The sequence below is a fragment of the Callorhinchus milii genome, unplaced genomic scaffold (assembly GCF_018977255.1).
Source record: "Callorhinchus milii isolate IMCB2004 unplaced genomic scaffold, IMCB_Cmil_1.0 Scaffold3, whole genome shotgun sequence".
Lineage (NCBI taxonomy): Eukaryota > Metazoa > Chordata > Chondrichthyes > Chimaeriformes > Callorhinchidae > Callorhinchus > Callorhinchus milii.
The window spans coordinates 87,454,052-87,469,900 of NW_024704744.1; the positions used below are offsets into that span (position 1 = coordinate 87,454,052).

Below are 15,849 nucleotides of genomic sequence, written 5' to 3' on the forward strand. Positions count from 1 at the left end.
ATTGTGCACATGGATACAAGTTTAGGTACCGTAAACTATTATCTCAATTCATTACTGCAGACTTTAGTATTTTTTCCTTTCGGCATTTTTTTTGCTTAAAGGTCACATGTTTTTACATTTACTAACTGCGAAAATGTTGTTGTTGGCATCTACCCTTATTACCTTATTACCTTTGGCAATAAGCTGAAATATAGCAACAGGAAAGCGGTATTCCAGTATGAAGAGTGTCGTGATTGGTATTAAACACAGCCTGCGACGCGGCTTCCTATTAATGTCGAGAAGTTCTAAATGTATCTCTGGAACTAGCTGGCTGGAGGAGGCAGCTTGCACACAGGCAAGCACGCCACTATTCAATGAAAACAGAAGTCAAGAAAGCAGAGGGTTAGGAATTGCACCCTGTCTCAGCAAGTCGGATCATTTTGTTTTAAAAGTTGAGATTGTGGAAAGTTCATAACTTTAAGTCTTCATTTGGAAACTGGTTTCCTGCAGTTTCTAAAAAGAGCTGACTTCAGAAAAAAGACTGGATTGAAATACTTTCAGCAATTCTGCGCAACTTTAACTTGGAAGACGAAATTGCCTTACAGGATAAACTGAGATGCAATTTCGAGCTTTAGATGTCATGTACAGTATTTGCAGTTCAGAGAAAATATCCTACACAAGGTGAGAACTTCCAAGAGCCTCTCATCTCAGTCTTAATCATAAGCAGCACTCTCCATCTATGCTACACTGCACGTTGCAATCAAAACCTCACTTGAATCAACTAATTTAGATCTTCACCCATATATTTGCTGCACAGAAAGCTAAGAGATCCCAGCTGTGAGGAGAGTCTATGTTTTAGAAGAAGGTGAGGGGAGGAAACAGCAAGGAGGAGCAGCAGGAGGAGGAGGAGATAGAGGTGGTCTCCTGACAGTTGCAATGTCAGGCTGGTTGAAACATTATGCTGTAGCCATACACTGCAGCTTACCCAGACCACACACAGCATGCAAACAGAGCACTATCAATGGGTTGCCTGATACGTGCTGGGTGCACCATCAACTCACAGCGCACAATGGATACCTGTAAGTGAATTATAAGGTACTAACATAATTAAAAGGTTTATATCATGTACTCAGCTGTCAGAATGTCTTGTACTGGTCTTCTGAACCCTGGGATCAGATTGCTGTGTTAAGTGGGGACAATTATTATTTACAACGTCTGGCAGACAGTGAGTGTTATTTAGGAAGATTATTGGACTGAATTTATCTTGTCACTTGAAGACAATCAGTGCCTCATCAGTTAATATGAATTGAATTACAGTGATTGGCCTGAGGGTTTGTTATTATTTCAGGGCAGGTACTCCTTTCATTACTAGATTTTCCTTTCCATGGTACATTACAAGATAATTCATCATCTGATGTGTATGAAATTGGTTCTGAGTGAGTTACAAGCCAGTTCCACAGTCAATGAATCAAGTGATACCTCGGGAACACATGTCAGGTGGCGTAAATCATCTCAAACCCCTTTTAAAAGAAGATTCAACCAGTTTATCTCCCCTGAAGCACAGAGTGTGGTTCTTCAGCACTAAACTTCATTCCTCATCTCCCTGACTGGGTAAGTCTCCTTGGACATTAGGGGTCATTATTTATCTGCATTTACTGAGTTATAATTCAACAGGCACCAATGGCCATTCTTCACAACTTTTCTTATTATATATCAGTATTGCTGTGGGCACTGCTCCATTGAACTTTCCACATTGTTCCATATGCTATCTTGATACTCTTCCTCCTCCTCCTCATCACGCGCTTTTCTACAAAAATGCACTCTTTCTGCATTACAAGACACAAATGAAAATAAATCTTAAAATACAGGTGCTTGAATAAAGCATAGAATGAATGATGACTATACAAATGGATTGTAGCAAGGATATAGGAGAGGATGGGTGAATCCCAAACAGTGCACATTGATCTTTCTGCCAAAATATCATCATTCATGTATGAAGCCATTGAAAATCATTCTCACGCACTTTAAAGGATATTGTGCAGTGAAAACATTAGACAGACAGGAAGGACCAAAGGTGGGGTAGTGCTATAGAGTAGAAAGGCTCAGGTTTATAACCACAACCTCACACCCACAATTGGGTGTATTCTGACCTCCCAATCTTAGCCTTGCCGCGTTGGGTAGACTTTCTCCACGAGAGAAAGTGCTCTACCTGGAAAAATGGTTGAGGCTAAATCCATGTTAGCTTTTAAGAGGGCATTTTAAGAGATAAATATCTGAAAGTAGAAATATAATAGAATTTGGTCAAAAGAAAGGAGAGTGGGACTAAACGGATAGCTCTTTCAGAGAGCCAGCACAGATATGATGGGCCAAATGGCCTCCTTCTGTGCTGTCAGTTTCTGTGCTGCTGCTAGTATTATGAAACAGTGGTCATCCAGACCTTCAGTCCTAACCTCTGACCATCAAATGGACTTACAATGGAGGGCAACAAGCAAGAATTAGCTGGGCTGATCAATAGCTCACAACTGACAGATGCACCAACAAGACTTATTTTGCGGTATTTCTTAACAAGTCTTATTCTGTGAACGGTTTGATTAACTTCACACTGAAGAGAAGTGCTTCATCTAGGAGGTAAAATTTTGTGGTACTTCTTAATTAAGCAATGGAGTTAGTACATGACACAGACTGGGGGATTGCTGCTCAAACTCAAATGTATTTTGCAAAACTATTGAAAATAATTTTTGAGTCGTCATCTTCGCATTGGACACAAACAAATGGATGTCACTAATGGAGAGCCTCAGGGTTTGATAAGAAGAATGCTGGGCTGGCCAGCAGCTGTTAGATGTCACTGGCCCAGGGTAGAAAGCAGTGCTCTGCAATAACATATAAACCACAGTTACTGTATCCAGTATGCACAGAGGAGCTGAGCTTTCCAAATCTATTTTCGGGCCAGAGTTTCTCCCAGTGAGCATGGCATGATTCTAATGATTAATTATTAATCCTCTCTGTATTTCTTAATTTTGGAGATCACATTAAGAAATACCGCAAATTGACTGGCTTGCTTCCTAATCGTCTACAACCTTTAAATGGGAGATCGATCCACCTACTCACTCATCAACTGCATCTCACTAACGGATGCTACATGGCATGAATTGCACCAACCAAGAAAATTATTTGCTTTCTACACCTTTTCTCAATCACATACCTGGATTTCCTTAATAGATTATGTATTGACATGTGAATGCAATGTCTTTAATGTCTTTGAGAATAAAATAAAATAATAATTTTGTTTGATTATGTAACACAGAAATGCAGATCATTTCTACAACAAGAAAATAATGCAGACATTTCTTCATGTAAAATTTGAACTAGGAATTGCTCAGAGTTTTGGTATGTTTCTTTAATTGTGTGTTATTCAGCTTTAGAAGGTGTAATCTCTTATTATATAATGTCATATAAATGCTACATATTTCAAAATGGATACGGTTTATAACATGTTGCAGAAATTATCTGCCGACCAAATGGTTAAATAATTTTGGTTTAATCATTCAAATACTATAGCCATGTATGAATATTTGTGGGCATTTGTGCAAACAAAATGTTTGCCTTCTGCCAATGGAACAAAGCCAATTTATTTTTCCCTCAAAGTGAATGGCATTCTTGGCTTTTCATTCTTACAGGACGTAGGGACGTGGTCTCACAGACACAGAAAAANCAAACATGGGGCTGTTGAAATTGAACTAACAACAAGATTGAAACATATTTTCCTTCACGCAAAGCTTTGTGACATCAACAGGCAATGAAATTCATGAAGGCAGAAAGCACAGACTCGAGAAAGTGTTTCTCGTGACACCTCTTGTCACACCCTCTTGAAAGTTACTCCAAGTTCCAAATATTTAAATCATCTAAAACTTTTTGACCTTTCACTTGAAAACTTTCATTTACACAGGAAGAATTGCAAATGGCTCTGTCCGTTAAGTGCATCTGCTAAAAATACTGAAAATACTAAAATTTCCCCTCGCGATTTTGCTTTTGGTGATTCGAAATAAACTGGGAGTCAGTCAATGAAGGAGAGCACCAAGGCTCAGAAAGAAAAAACATACCACAGTCCCTTTGCCTCGCTCCCTCCCTTGCTTCTTTCAAGGCACTTACCAAGACCCTCCTCTTCGACAGCGCCTTCGGCCATCCTCCTATCTTTCCTGCCCTCCACCCTCCCTGATCCCAGCCCGCGCTCAGGTCCAAATCCCTGACTGTCCAGCGCCTTGGGACGTCCTCCCGATGTAAAAGTTACTACACAAACTAAATTTTGTATTGTTTGGTATTTATTGTACTCCCAAAGGAGGTGAGCTCCCCTCATGCAACCCTTGGCAGATTGCATCTATTCAGTTGTCCGCCAGACCATTCCGATTTCCACTCTCACTAGTCTGTTGCTAAATGTTTTGATATCAGTCTAATGGACAGTGATTAATTTGAGCCCAGCAGGGATTAAAACACTTGGAGCAAATACCTTTCTCCATGAAGAACAGCCCAGAAGAGTCAACAAGACCAGATGTCAAAAGAAACTGCCTTCTGTACAAGATCAGTGAGACACACAAACCTCCTGCACGCAAAGATGTGACAAAGAAAAAAATTGCCCAATGCTGTTTTTCCTAAAGGATCATTTCAAATTCAAGTTAGTTGTCAAATAATTCTTTAATTTTTTATTAACTGTCTCCTAAATGCTAAACTTGTTACTTTTATGAAAAATACAATAACATGTGCAAAAGCCTTGTTCACCTGGGATGGTATTACATTTTCAACTTATATAAGGATTTTAATGCTAAATTATAGAAGAATTGAAGGGATTTTGACTGCCTTTTTCAGTAATGGAATGTTGTAGATCCAATACAATAATAATAATAATAATAACAATGCAATTTGCATTTACATAGCACCTTTGACGTCAAGAGGGTGTCTCAAGGTGCTTGATGACAAATTAGCTGACATTTGATACCTTGAAATGGTATCAGTAGGATAGACTGAATATTGCAGTGTACGCTGAGGACAGCCACACACAGGATACTTTTGATATTTTGAACTGCTTTAAGTTATGAGTGGTAGAGCCAATGATAATGACAACAATACATGAAATACAGCACAATTATGCTCAAGTCGAGCAATACTTGGGTGTCCTACAGACTAATTTTATCTGTGGGACTGTCTTAATTTGTTCGAAAGCTATAATGACTCTCACAGTAGATGAAACCGTCATTTTGTCTGTGTCAAAATAACTGGCCAAGGACATGGGCAGGATATTCATGCTGCTGTGATCAAGGCCTTTTTGTTACTTTTTTCATCCATCCCTCACATCTCCTGAGGTTACTGATTCATTCTGGGATACAACTCCAAGGTGCTGCTTACCCTCTGGTACCTCACCCAGGAGCTATTGGTGCTGCATGAACCTGGGCAGTGAATAGCAAGCAGCCGATTTGACGTTGGGAGGCATCATAGTTAAGACACAAGCTGCCAACAACACATATACACACTTCTCACCAATGGTCAATAATAATAATAATAATCCTTGCATTTCATATAGCACCTTATCACATCTTCGAGACGTCTCAAAGCGCTTCACAGAATACATTATAAAGTAAATTGACTATATATTTTGTGGGTGAAAATATACCCAGTCCTAGCTACCAGATAGTTACTAGATAGCCACCAGGACTGGGAATGCAGGCTGACCTTTCCCCTCCCACCCAACACCTCAGCTTAGGTAAGCGTTGACTGGGAATGGAACAATGCGGCCTTGCTAGTCTTTATACCTGTTTCCCACTGGGCAGCAACTGAGTTATATAGGAAGTTACCCAGAGCTTTCTTTCACTTTCATATCAATAATAATAAATAAATAGCATTTCCATTTTGCTTTGAGCTTTTCACGTCAGGAGGACATCTCAAAACGCTTCACAGGAGGTACCGTAAAGTGAAGTGACTGTGTAGTTTGTGGGTGAATGAGTGTAGATGAGTAGCAATGGCCAGGAGCAGAAAGATCAGCACCTTGAATGCCCAACCAAGCTATCATACTGACTCTGTGGGATTAATGGAGCCCTTTCTCTTCCCAGAAAAAATATTAACGGGATAGTGAAGATTGCTGCCGTGTTGCAGTTAAAGCCATATTTTTGATAGAAGGTAGAAGCTGAAAAGTTGCTCAGTGAAGGTCAGCTGAGACCACTTGAGAAAGAATGTTACATTATTATATGACATTCCACAGGGAAGACAGCTGGGGCTGCAACAAAAAAAGTACTGCGTAATAAAGAAAAGATTATCAAGAAAAGAAAGGGAAAATAATTCAATGGCGTGCTTACAAAACAGCAACAGACTTGCTACATGTTGGTGCTATTCCTTTTTGTTCACTTCAATGTTTTGCCATTTTCCCACACTATTTTCAGCTAATGATTTGTATGGCGAAACAGGACCTGCAGCACACACACGGCTCCACTATTTCCTTACAGTTGGACTCGCCTTCTGTCAATGTGGTGCACACATGTAATACCCTTTTCACTATGGGTCGGATGTATGCATATCCAGAACTGCCTCTGAGACTTTTTTGCCTCTTGAGAAATGGTTGGCAAAACATTCCATGGGCTCAAAAGGCTGAACTTAAGCAGACATGTACATTCATTCGCCCACAAAATTATAGTCAATTCACTTTACAGTATATTCTGTGAAGCGCTTTGAGACGTTTGAAAGTCATGAAATGACCCTATATCAAATGCAAGGATTACTATTATTATTATTTTTAGGCAATCACTTCTGACACCTCGCCTCCATTGCCCTACAACATATGTTCTCAAACTTTGTCTCCAGCAGATAAGAAAAAAAACAAATGCGTCACCCCATAGTTAACGAAGATAACACAAAGAACTTAAAATCCATTACCTTGCAAGAATACGCATAATAAGGAAGATCAGTCTAGTTATATTAAGAATATGATTGTCAAATGTTTGGTTGCTGGGGGAGAGGCTTTACTGTGACCAAAACCTTTTGAAACCTGGAACTATTGGGAGGTACATAACTGGTGCCTCCTCTGGCTAAAGCTGCGCAATCCCAGGCAGGAGTACCCCTTAGTTTGAGAACCTCTGTTCCACAGTGAATTTTTACAAGATACTTAGAAGCTGGCAGAACAACAAATCAGTCTGCACCCAACTAAAATCCACCATCTGCAGTTGTTGTCATACCATCAAAGTATATCTCCCGCCTGATGGAGAGATTGGTGAGGGGAAAGGGGCTTTATGTGTGCAGTACCAGGCAATCTGGTCTGTGTGTTTGAGGGGTGGTGGGCTGTGGATTTTACTTCTCATCTTGGTTTGCTCATACACTGGCCTACATTAGTGTCTTATATTTTCAGGTACAGTTCAGCAAAGGCCAAAGTGAAACCCTCCCAAAGAACCGAACGCCAATTCCATAACACCTGGGGTCTATCCTGTGCCAATCGTTGATATATCGATTTTCTTTGATTTCCTGTTTATGACGATACAATAAATGGGATTTCCCATTATAAGCAAGATGGAAATTATAAACAAAGTCGGTATCCTTAGCAAATCTTTTACAACATTTTCTTTAAATAATCTTTCATGCCCAGGCAAGGTATTATAACAACAATAATAATCATTGCGTTTAATATCGCGCCCGTAACGTCAGGAGCACATCTCAAAGTGCTTCATAGGATTTACTGCAAAGTGTATTTTGCAAGCAGAAGTCAATTTACGCACAGCAATGTCCCAGAAACGGCCATTGATCAATTTTATCCTTTGCCCAGGATACGGGGAGAACCTCCATTCTCTTTTCAAACAGTGCCATGGGATCTTCAAAATCCACCTGAACATGCAGATGGGACCTTAGTTTAACATCTGCTCCAACAGTTGACACTTCTAATATGGTAATAATAATAATCCTTGCATTTGATATAGAGCCTTATCATGTCTTCGAGACATCTCAAAGCGCTTCACAGAATCTACTGTAAAGTGAATGGACTATATTTTGTGGTCAAAACACGGCAGTGCATAGCAGTGTCCCACAAACTGTACTGGATTATTAGCCTAGACTGCAATTTCAAAATTCCCACAACAACAACTTAAATATACAGTACCCTTCACATGGGTAGCATCTCAGAGAGCTTAATGAACCCACAAGCTTCTGATTCGGAGATGAGAATGCTACCAACTGAGCCAGGTTGATACTTAACGCATTTATATTGCGCCTTTCATGTTGGGAGGGTGTACTAAGGCGCTGGATGGTCGAGGGGTTGAACTCTAAAAAAGGAATTAAACATTGCAATCCTTAAATAAATAGCTCTCCTATTACTGATCTGGATATACTGTAGTTTGTCCTTGTCTCCTCGTCCAACCATCGCCGTGCATATCAGTTGTTGTTTCCCCTCCCACTCAAACACACACTGTTCTTTGAAATTTTTCCCATTTTCTCCTAAAGCCTGGAGTTCTACTGGGAATAGCAACCTCTGCAACCAAACCTAAATAGGCATTCATCACCTGCGAGCCTGGACACTGATTGCAGGCAGGTTAGTTAACTGAGACAAATTCTGTCTTTACCTCACATGCAGACATACACAAGTTCCAGTAGGATCACTGGATAGTGATCAGAAACATGAACTGAATAGTTTTTCCCTTTCCCTCATCCAGCGCCATCGAGTCCAATTATAATAATAATAATCCTTGCATTTGATATAGCGCTTTTCACGTAGGGAGGACGTCCCAAAGCGCTTCACAGAACACACTGTAAAGTGAATTGATGTATATTTGTGGGCGAACGCAGCAGCCAATTGCGCACAGCAATGTCCCACAACAGTCGTAGATTGAAAATGACCAATTTAATTATTGTTTTTGTTTTTTGGAGGGATTATTATTAGGCGTGTGGAGTAAGGAAACTTGCCCAAGGTTTCGCCCTCTGCCTGGAATTGAACTCAGGTCTCTCGCTTGCAAAGCGAGTGCTCTAACCACTGAGCCACAGGACTCCATGTAGTATAACAGTACTACTACCAACTCAGCACAGACCAGAGATCGAAGTTGGGATCTTCTGGTCAATATAGTGCCCTAGCTTCAGCTGTGTCTAAACAACCGTGGAAACATTCTGTGTCTAGAAATGTGCATCTTCAGCACTGTGAGTCAGTCTGCTGTAATCACTCGTCATTCGTCGTGTATGTGAGAGTGTGCGAGTGGATGTGTTATATGTCTGCAATCTAGTTACTTTGCCAACATAATATTGTTTGAAGAAGATACTTTCAATGAGTCTAAATGAGGGTGTTGACACTGAGATGGTCTGATTAGATTGCACTGGCTGTATATTAACTCATTGTTTAGATATGGTCATTTCACTTCCTGATGGATGGATATTTATGTTCCTGTTTTCAAAATAAAAAGGGCAATGGGACTAATGATGACAGAATCTGTGCATTGAATCTGGAATTATGATGAGCTGCTCAGCAGGAGTACAGTGGGAAAACCTCTCACGTTCCAGCAGTGAGTTAAAGGTTGAGATTTGAGACTGGGAGTGCCTATGTTTATGAGGAAACTGCAGAGCTACGGATGTGGGAGAATTTTTGTTTCAAAAAATTGATCACTAACTTATTGCATTATTCTCATTTGTAACAGGAAAATGTTTAGTAGTAATACATCTACCTCAATTATTATCCAGTGCTTTCCCTGCAGAGCACCAATATGCCATCACTGGTTCACATGTCCCCTCATTGAGCAACCCAGAGTGATCAGCCCAACTACTCCACATCAGTGTTTATATCCCACACAAGAACCCACATCTATTACACAACAACAACAACAAAATTACATTTATAAAGCGCCGTTCACGTCGGGAGGACGTCCCAAAGCACTGAACAGTCAGGTGTTGGGGCCCGAGCATGGGGGAGGGTGGGGTGTAGGGGTGAGGGAAGGCACGGTCGAAGAGAAGGGTCTTGAGACCGGCCTTGAAGGAGGCAAGGGAGGAAGTGAGGCGAAGGGACCACGGGATGGAGTTCCAGAGTGTGGGGGCAGAGAGGCTGAAAGCCCGGCCGCCGATGGTAAGGTGGGTAGGGCGGGAGACATGGAACAGGCCGGAGCCCGATGAAGGAATTAGGAGGGAGTGGGCAGGTTGGTAGGGATTCAGCAGGTCCGAGAGGTAGGAGGGGGCAAGGCCTTAAAGGTGAAGACGAGGATCTTGAACTCAATCTTCTGGGGGATGGGGAGTCAGTGGCGTCTGGCAAGGGTGGGAGTGATGGGGTCATGGAGCCTGGTGTGTGATTGTACACAAGCTGCAGAGTTTTGGGAAGGCTGATGAGGAGGGAGTTCCCATAATCGAACCTTGATATGACGAATGCGTGGTGAGGGTTTCAGCAGCCTGAGGGCTGAGGCAGTGGTGGAGTCTGGCAGTGTTGCAGAGGTGGTGGTAGGCAGTGCTGGTCATGGTGCGGATGTGGTGGAGAAAGGACAGTTCAAGGTCAAACAAGATACCCAGGTTCCTGACTGGCTTAGTGAGGTTGAGTGTGCAGCCGTGGATACTGATGGTGCCAGTGCCTGAGGTGTGGAGGCGCTGGTGAGAGCCAATCAGGAGGGCCTCGGTCTTGCTGACGTTGAGTTGGAGAAAGTTGGCCCTCGTCCAGGACTTGATATCGGACAGGCAGTCGGTCAGGACGCCAGTAGTCTTGGAGTTCAGGGTGGAGGCAGAGAGGTAGAGTTGGGTGTCATCTGCATACATGTGGAAATTTATCAAGGGGAAACATGTAAAGGATGAAAAGGAGGGGACCGAGGACAGAGCCCTGAGGAACACCGCACGAGATGGTGCAGGGGCTGGAGGAGAAGCCATTTGCCGTGACAAAGTGGAGGCAGTGTGAAAGGTAGGACCTGAACCAGTCAAGGACAGAACCTTGAAGGTTGAGATGGGAGGAGAGGTGGTGGAGGAGGATTGAGTTGTCCACAGTGTCAAAGGCAGCGGAGAGGTCGAGGAGGCAGAGGGAACCCTGGTTACACATGGTCAGGATATCGTTTGTGACCTTGACCAGAGCAGTTTCCGTGCTGTGGGCAGCACGGAAACCTGATTGGAGGGGTTCATGGAGGGAGTGAGAGGAGAGGAAAGAGCGAAGCTGGGAGACAACGGCCCTCTCAAGGACCTTGGATAGGAAGGGGAGATTTGAGATGGGCCAGAAGCTAGATAGCTGTGATAGGTCGAAGGAAGGTTTCTTCAAGGTGGGGGTGATAGTGGCTGTTTTGAGAGGGGAAGGAACAGTGCCAGACGACAGGGAGAGGTTAATGATGTCGGCGAGTAGTGGGGCAAGGAGGTGGAGCTGGGATTTAAGGAGGGGTAGGGATGGGGTTGAGGGAGCAGGTGGTGGACTTCATGGAGGTTACGTTGTTGAAGACACACCTCGCCTATACCCCTCTATTCCTTTCTCTCCCGTGTATGCATCAATTTTTTTCTTAAATGTTCCACATCTTTGTTTAATGCTTCTTTTGTATTTTATTGCCCATTGCTGTCACCCCCCCACCTCCCTTCCCCACCCCCCCCCCACCCGCCGCCCCCACATACACACATGCACTCACACAAACCACATAGACAGGAAGCCGTGAATGGTGTGTGGTCTGCAGACATTTCCAAGACTGTGGTCAAAACTACTCTGGGAATCAGCTGTCAAAGTGGGTGAGGCAATTTCTACTGGGCCTTGTGCCTAGCTCAAGATTAAAGGCCTTGGTTTGGTCCAGTGTCCTGGCCAACCCCCTCCCACTGATAAATGTAACAAAAATTCCCTCAACGGAAATGTCTGTCGTTGTGGGGGGGTGGGGGCGGTGGGGGAGGCGGGCGAGTGGCAAGTGACCTAAGACTCGGGTATGAACTGGGAGTAAAGACTTAAAACTCTTTGAGGTGCTGGCTGGCTGCGTACTCAAGGTATGGCAAGAATATCAGCCTTGCTGTTTGCACTTTGGGAAATCATTACTTTAGCACTGATAAGAATAGGTATGTTCAGACTAAGTAAAGTCCTATTGCTGGAAGCTCAATGTAACTGTAGAATGTGTATGATAATAATAATAATGTAGTCACTCAATCCATGACTGTTTGTGGGACACTGCTGTGTGCAATTGGCTCCTGCATTTCACCCAAAAAACACACAGTTACTACACTTTATAGCATATCCTGTGAAGCGCTTTGAGACGTCTCGATGACGTGATAAGGCGGCATATAAAACGGAAGGATTATTATTATCATTATTATTATCTAGCTTAGCTAGACAATTTAAACCGTCCCAACAAACTCCCCTCTGGATTGTATTCCTCCTCTGACACTGCACAATTCGAGAGCGATAGCACACAGTGGGGTCAATGCATTCTCAGTTTTCCCACAGTCTGACATTGAATCCTGAGAAATGGCTTTCCAATAGGGATGCACAATTCGAGAGTGGTAGCACACAGTGGGGTCAATACATTCTCAGTTTTCCCACAGTCCGACAATTGAATCCTGAGTTCAGATCTGTGGCTGTCTGATCCAGATGAACCTCTGGAACAATGCACTTTTTCCGTTATCTTGGGAGCCAGAATGTCAAACCTCAAAGAATGGTTATTTTTTCTCAAAAGTTCATAAATGTATTTTTTTAATCTGATCTCACGAGGAGACTCCTTCATAAAAAGCAAAGTGAAAAATGTGAGGAATGCTGCTGATTGATTCTGGGAGGCCAAGCATCACCCTCTGACCTCTTATTTTGTCATCCTCAAATCTGGATGTTTTTTTCTCTCTCTCGATTTCTCTCTCTCTCTCGCTCCAGAAAAAAAAAGAACTTTATTAAAAGAAGTCATTTTACGGAACTATTCTTTCTTAGGTGCCAATAGTATTGTTGACATAATTCAGTTTTGGCAGAGCCGAATGAAATAAAATCTCTCTTCCCAGCCAATGAAAAGGATGGGGTTTTCCATTAAAGCCACACGACCCTCGTGTACTATTACAGTAAAAGAGTCTGCTGTTTTGCACTTTCTGCTGCATTTCCATGTGGCTATACTTTGGCTCCATTGCCGGGTGTGAAACATGACCCGTGTTGAAACTATGGCACCCCTTCCCCCAGTCAAGCAAAATGTACAAGAAAAGATGCCTTCCTGTCAGGATCTGTGCTCTGTATTATTCAGGATTAGACTGGGCCTATTTTAAAGTTGCACCATTATTTGTAAATGTGTTAAAAGTTCACATAACTGTCTGGGTAAATGGGGGGTGGGGGGTGTAACTAATAATAATCCTTACATTTGATATAGCCCCCTTTCATGTCAGGAGTATGTCTCAAAGTGCTTCACAGCATTTACTGCATTTAATGACTGTGGCTTTTGCCTCGGCTCCTATTGAGATCTGCCTGGACAACGTGACATGGAGTTGAGATCAGGAGCTAGGAATCAACTCTGCACATTACCACTCTGTTGTGGGGGGCTTTGGAGCACGATTAGCACAAGCCACAGCACATACCACTACCATCTCTTGTTTTAGAAGTCAGACGAACAGGCAACAACTTGTGTTACACTTCAATACAGAGGTTGAAGGCACAGCACCATCATCACTGTGTCTTCTCTGAAGCAGCTTTATTGATAGGACAGGTCGGAGGCTCATGTGGGATCAAAATCTTATTGAATTACATTCCCCGCATTTGAGCCACCGTATCCGGAGATTGACTGATCTTCAGCCCCTCTGTGGTGGTCTAGTAATCCTGCTTTGGCATGAGTGGGAGGAAGGAAATTAAACTACACAATTTAGCAGTGACCTCAAACAATATCCCATCAGTCGAAGCAACCGACTTTTGTTAGCTTATCCTTGTAATTGATTTCCCTCCATTGAGCTGCTGATTTGTGCTGAAGTGCTGAGCACCCTAACCCAAGTGGCCACTCTTCAGGTAAAACTGAGGCACGTTATCAACCATGGCTGTGTGGGGGGTGGGGGGGGGTGAGAGGCCTTATCACAGCCAAACTGTCCGCTAAGTTCACTGGACAGTAATTGGAAAGGAGCAGGAACTTCAGATGTTTTTTCCATCCCTGGCCCAAAGGATCCTGAGCCCAGTTTTAGGGCCTCTAAAGTTGCCTGGGCTAAGATCAAGTAAACTCACCCTGTACGTTCTGCCTTTTGGTCCGTATGTCTCAGTTTTGAGTTAAGTTGTGCCTTTACTAACTGAACCATCCACTGACTTTCTATCTGCTAAAACCCCACTCTGTTCGCCACCCCCCCCCCCCCCCACACGCTCAGCTAACAAAGGCCTCTTGCACATTCCTAGCCCCACCATAAGTGGCAGAGTTTTCAGTCCCTACACCTCTCATCTCTGAACTTTCTGCTTCTATCTCTCTACCCTCGCTATCTATCTTCAAATCCTACCTTGAAACCTACCTCTTCAACTGTGCCTACAGTTACTTTCCCCACCCCCTTCTCCCTTGCTCAGAGTCTGACCCTGGCACTGCGAAGAACTCTGAGACATTATCCTACATGACGGCTCTGTGTAAATGCAAGTTGGTGTTGTAAAACAGGTGCGATAAGTGACCTACAAATAAACTGTGGTCCCATTTCATTCCGTTTCTTTTACAACTTGTGTATTTATTTCTTTGAGCATTGAAATTAAATAATGAAATGACAGAGTCATGAAGCTTAAAAAAGGCAAAGAAAATGTTAACTTCTGACTGCACAGAACTCCATTTCATAAAGAAAATGTATGCAACACATCCATCTCAGTCAGTTAAGGACTGGACTAAGCGCCTAAGGGCCCTGGGTTTTAATTCTCATGAGTCCACTCAGCCTTCACCCTTCAAGGTTGATTGAAATAAGCACCAGAAAATATTCTCCAGCAGGGCTGAAGTAAGCAGAGTATCTTTGGGCTAAGCCAAGCAAGTCCACAGAAGTTGAACAGCCAATGAAATCTGGATGGTAAGATATCCTCACACTGTGGGAGTTAAAGTATTAGGTAGAGCAACTGCAGATGGACATGTAACTATGACATTACTGCACTGTGCAACTGCCATAACACTATATAGAATGACATCTAATACAGCAACTCTACAAACATAATATGAATAACAGATCTTAGCATTTGATATAGCTTCTTTTACATCAGGAGAACATTTCAAAACACCTCACAGAATTCACTAAAAGGTGTAGTGACTTTGTTTTTGTAGGCAAACATGGCAGCCAATTGCGGACAGAATTGCTTCCCTCTTATGCTACAGTTAACTATGTAGAGAAACCATTTAAAATTCTCTTTTCCTTATAGAAACAATATCAAACAGGACTAATTTCTTTATAATGGCAATGGTATATATAGCATATATTAATAGTTCGGTCTACAATACAGAACCAATATTAAACACCATAACTTAGCCTCAGCACACGTGCTATTTGGTTCCTCCAATAAAAATGAAACTCCTCCCTCATAATATCACTTGCACAGCGAGTAGAAAGATAGAAATGAATGAGAATGAGTTTACCTAGACATTTCACGTCATTTATTGGCACTTGAAAAGGAAGAGATGTCTTGAATCAAAAACAATCAAGATGGTGCGTTAAATGTAATAAGAACTATTAAAAAAGATTCATTACCTGATAAAGTTCTATCCGTTGCTCTTCTACTTTTGCCTTGGTATTCTGTACGCGAAACACTCTGAACTCCGCATTCACCAGGTTGGAAACATTTTTCTCCATTGAACTGACATCGAAATGCACTTGCGTGTAGTATGGGTTGTATTTTTGGGATTGAATGACATCTAGATTGAAATGTAGGAGCAATGGTGAATCAGTGCATCAACAAAGGGCTTCAAGCTCACTTGTAAAAACTGAAGTTAGCATGCAAAAAATTAGTTGCACGTTAGGGCTGACAAGAAGTCC

At 42.5% G+C, this 15,849-nt stretch overlaps 1 protein-coding gene across 1 annotated transcript in view; it reads right to left on the bottom strand.

The window, feature by feature from the left end:
- tgfb2 (transforming growth factor, beta 2) overlaps positions 1 to 15,849 on the bottom strand; it is a 51,256-nt gene that overhangs the window by 19,960 nt on the left and 15,447 nt on the right. The window contains exon 2 of the mRNA XM_007904515.2: positions 15,565 to 15,728. Within this exon, the coding sequence (XP_007902706.1) occupies positions 15,565 to 15,728 (164 nt within the window). The remainder of the gene's footprint in view (positions 1 to 15,564; positions 15,729 to 15,849) is intronic.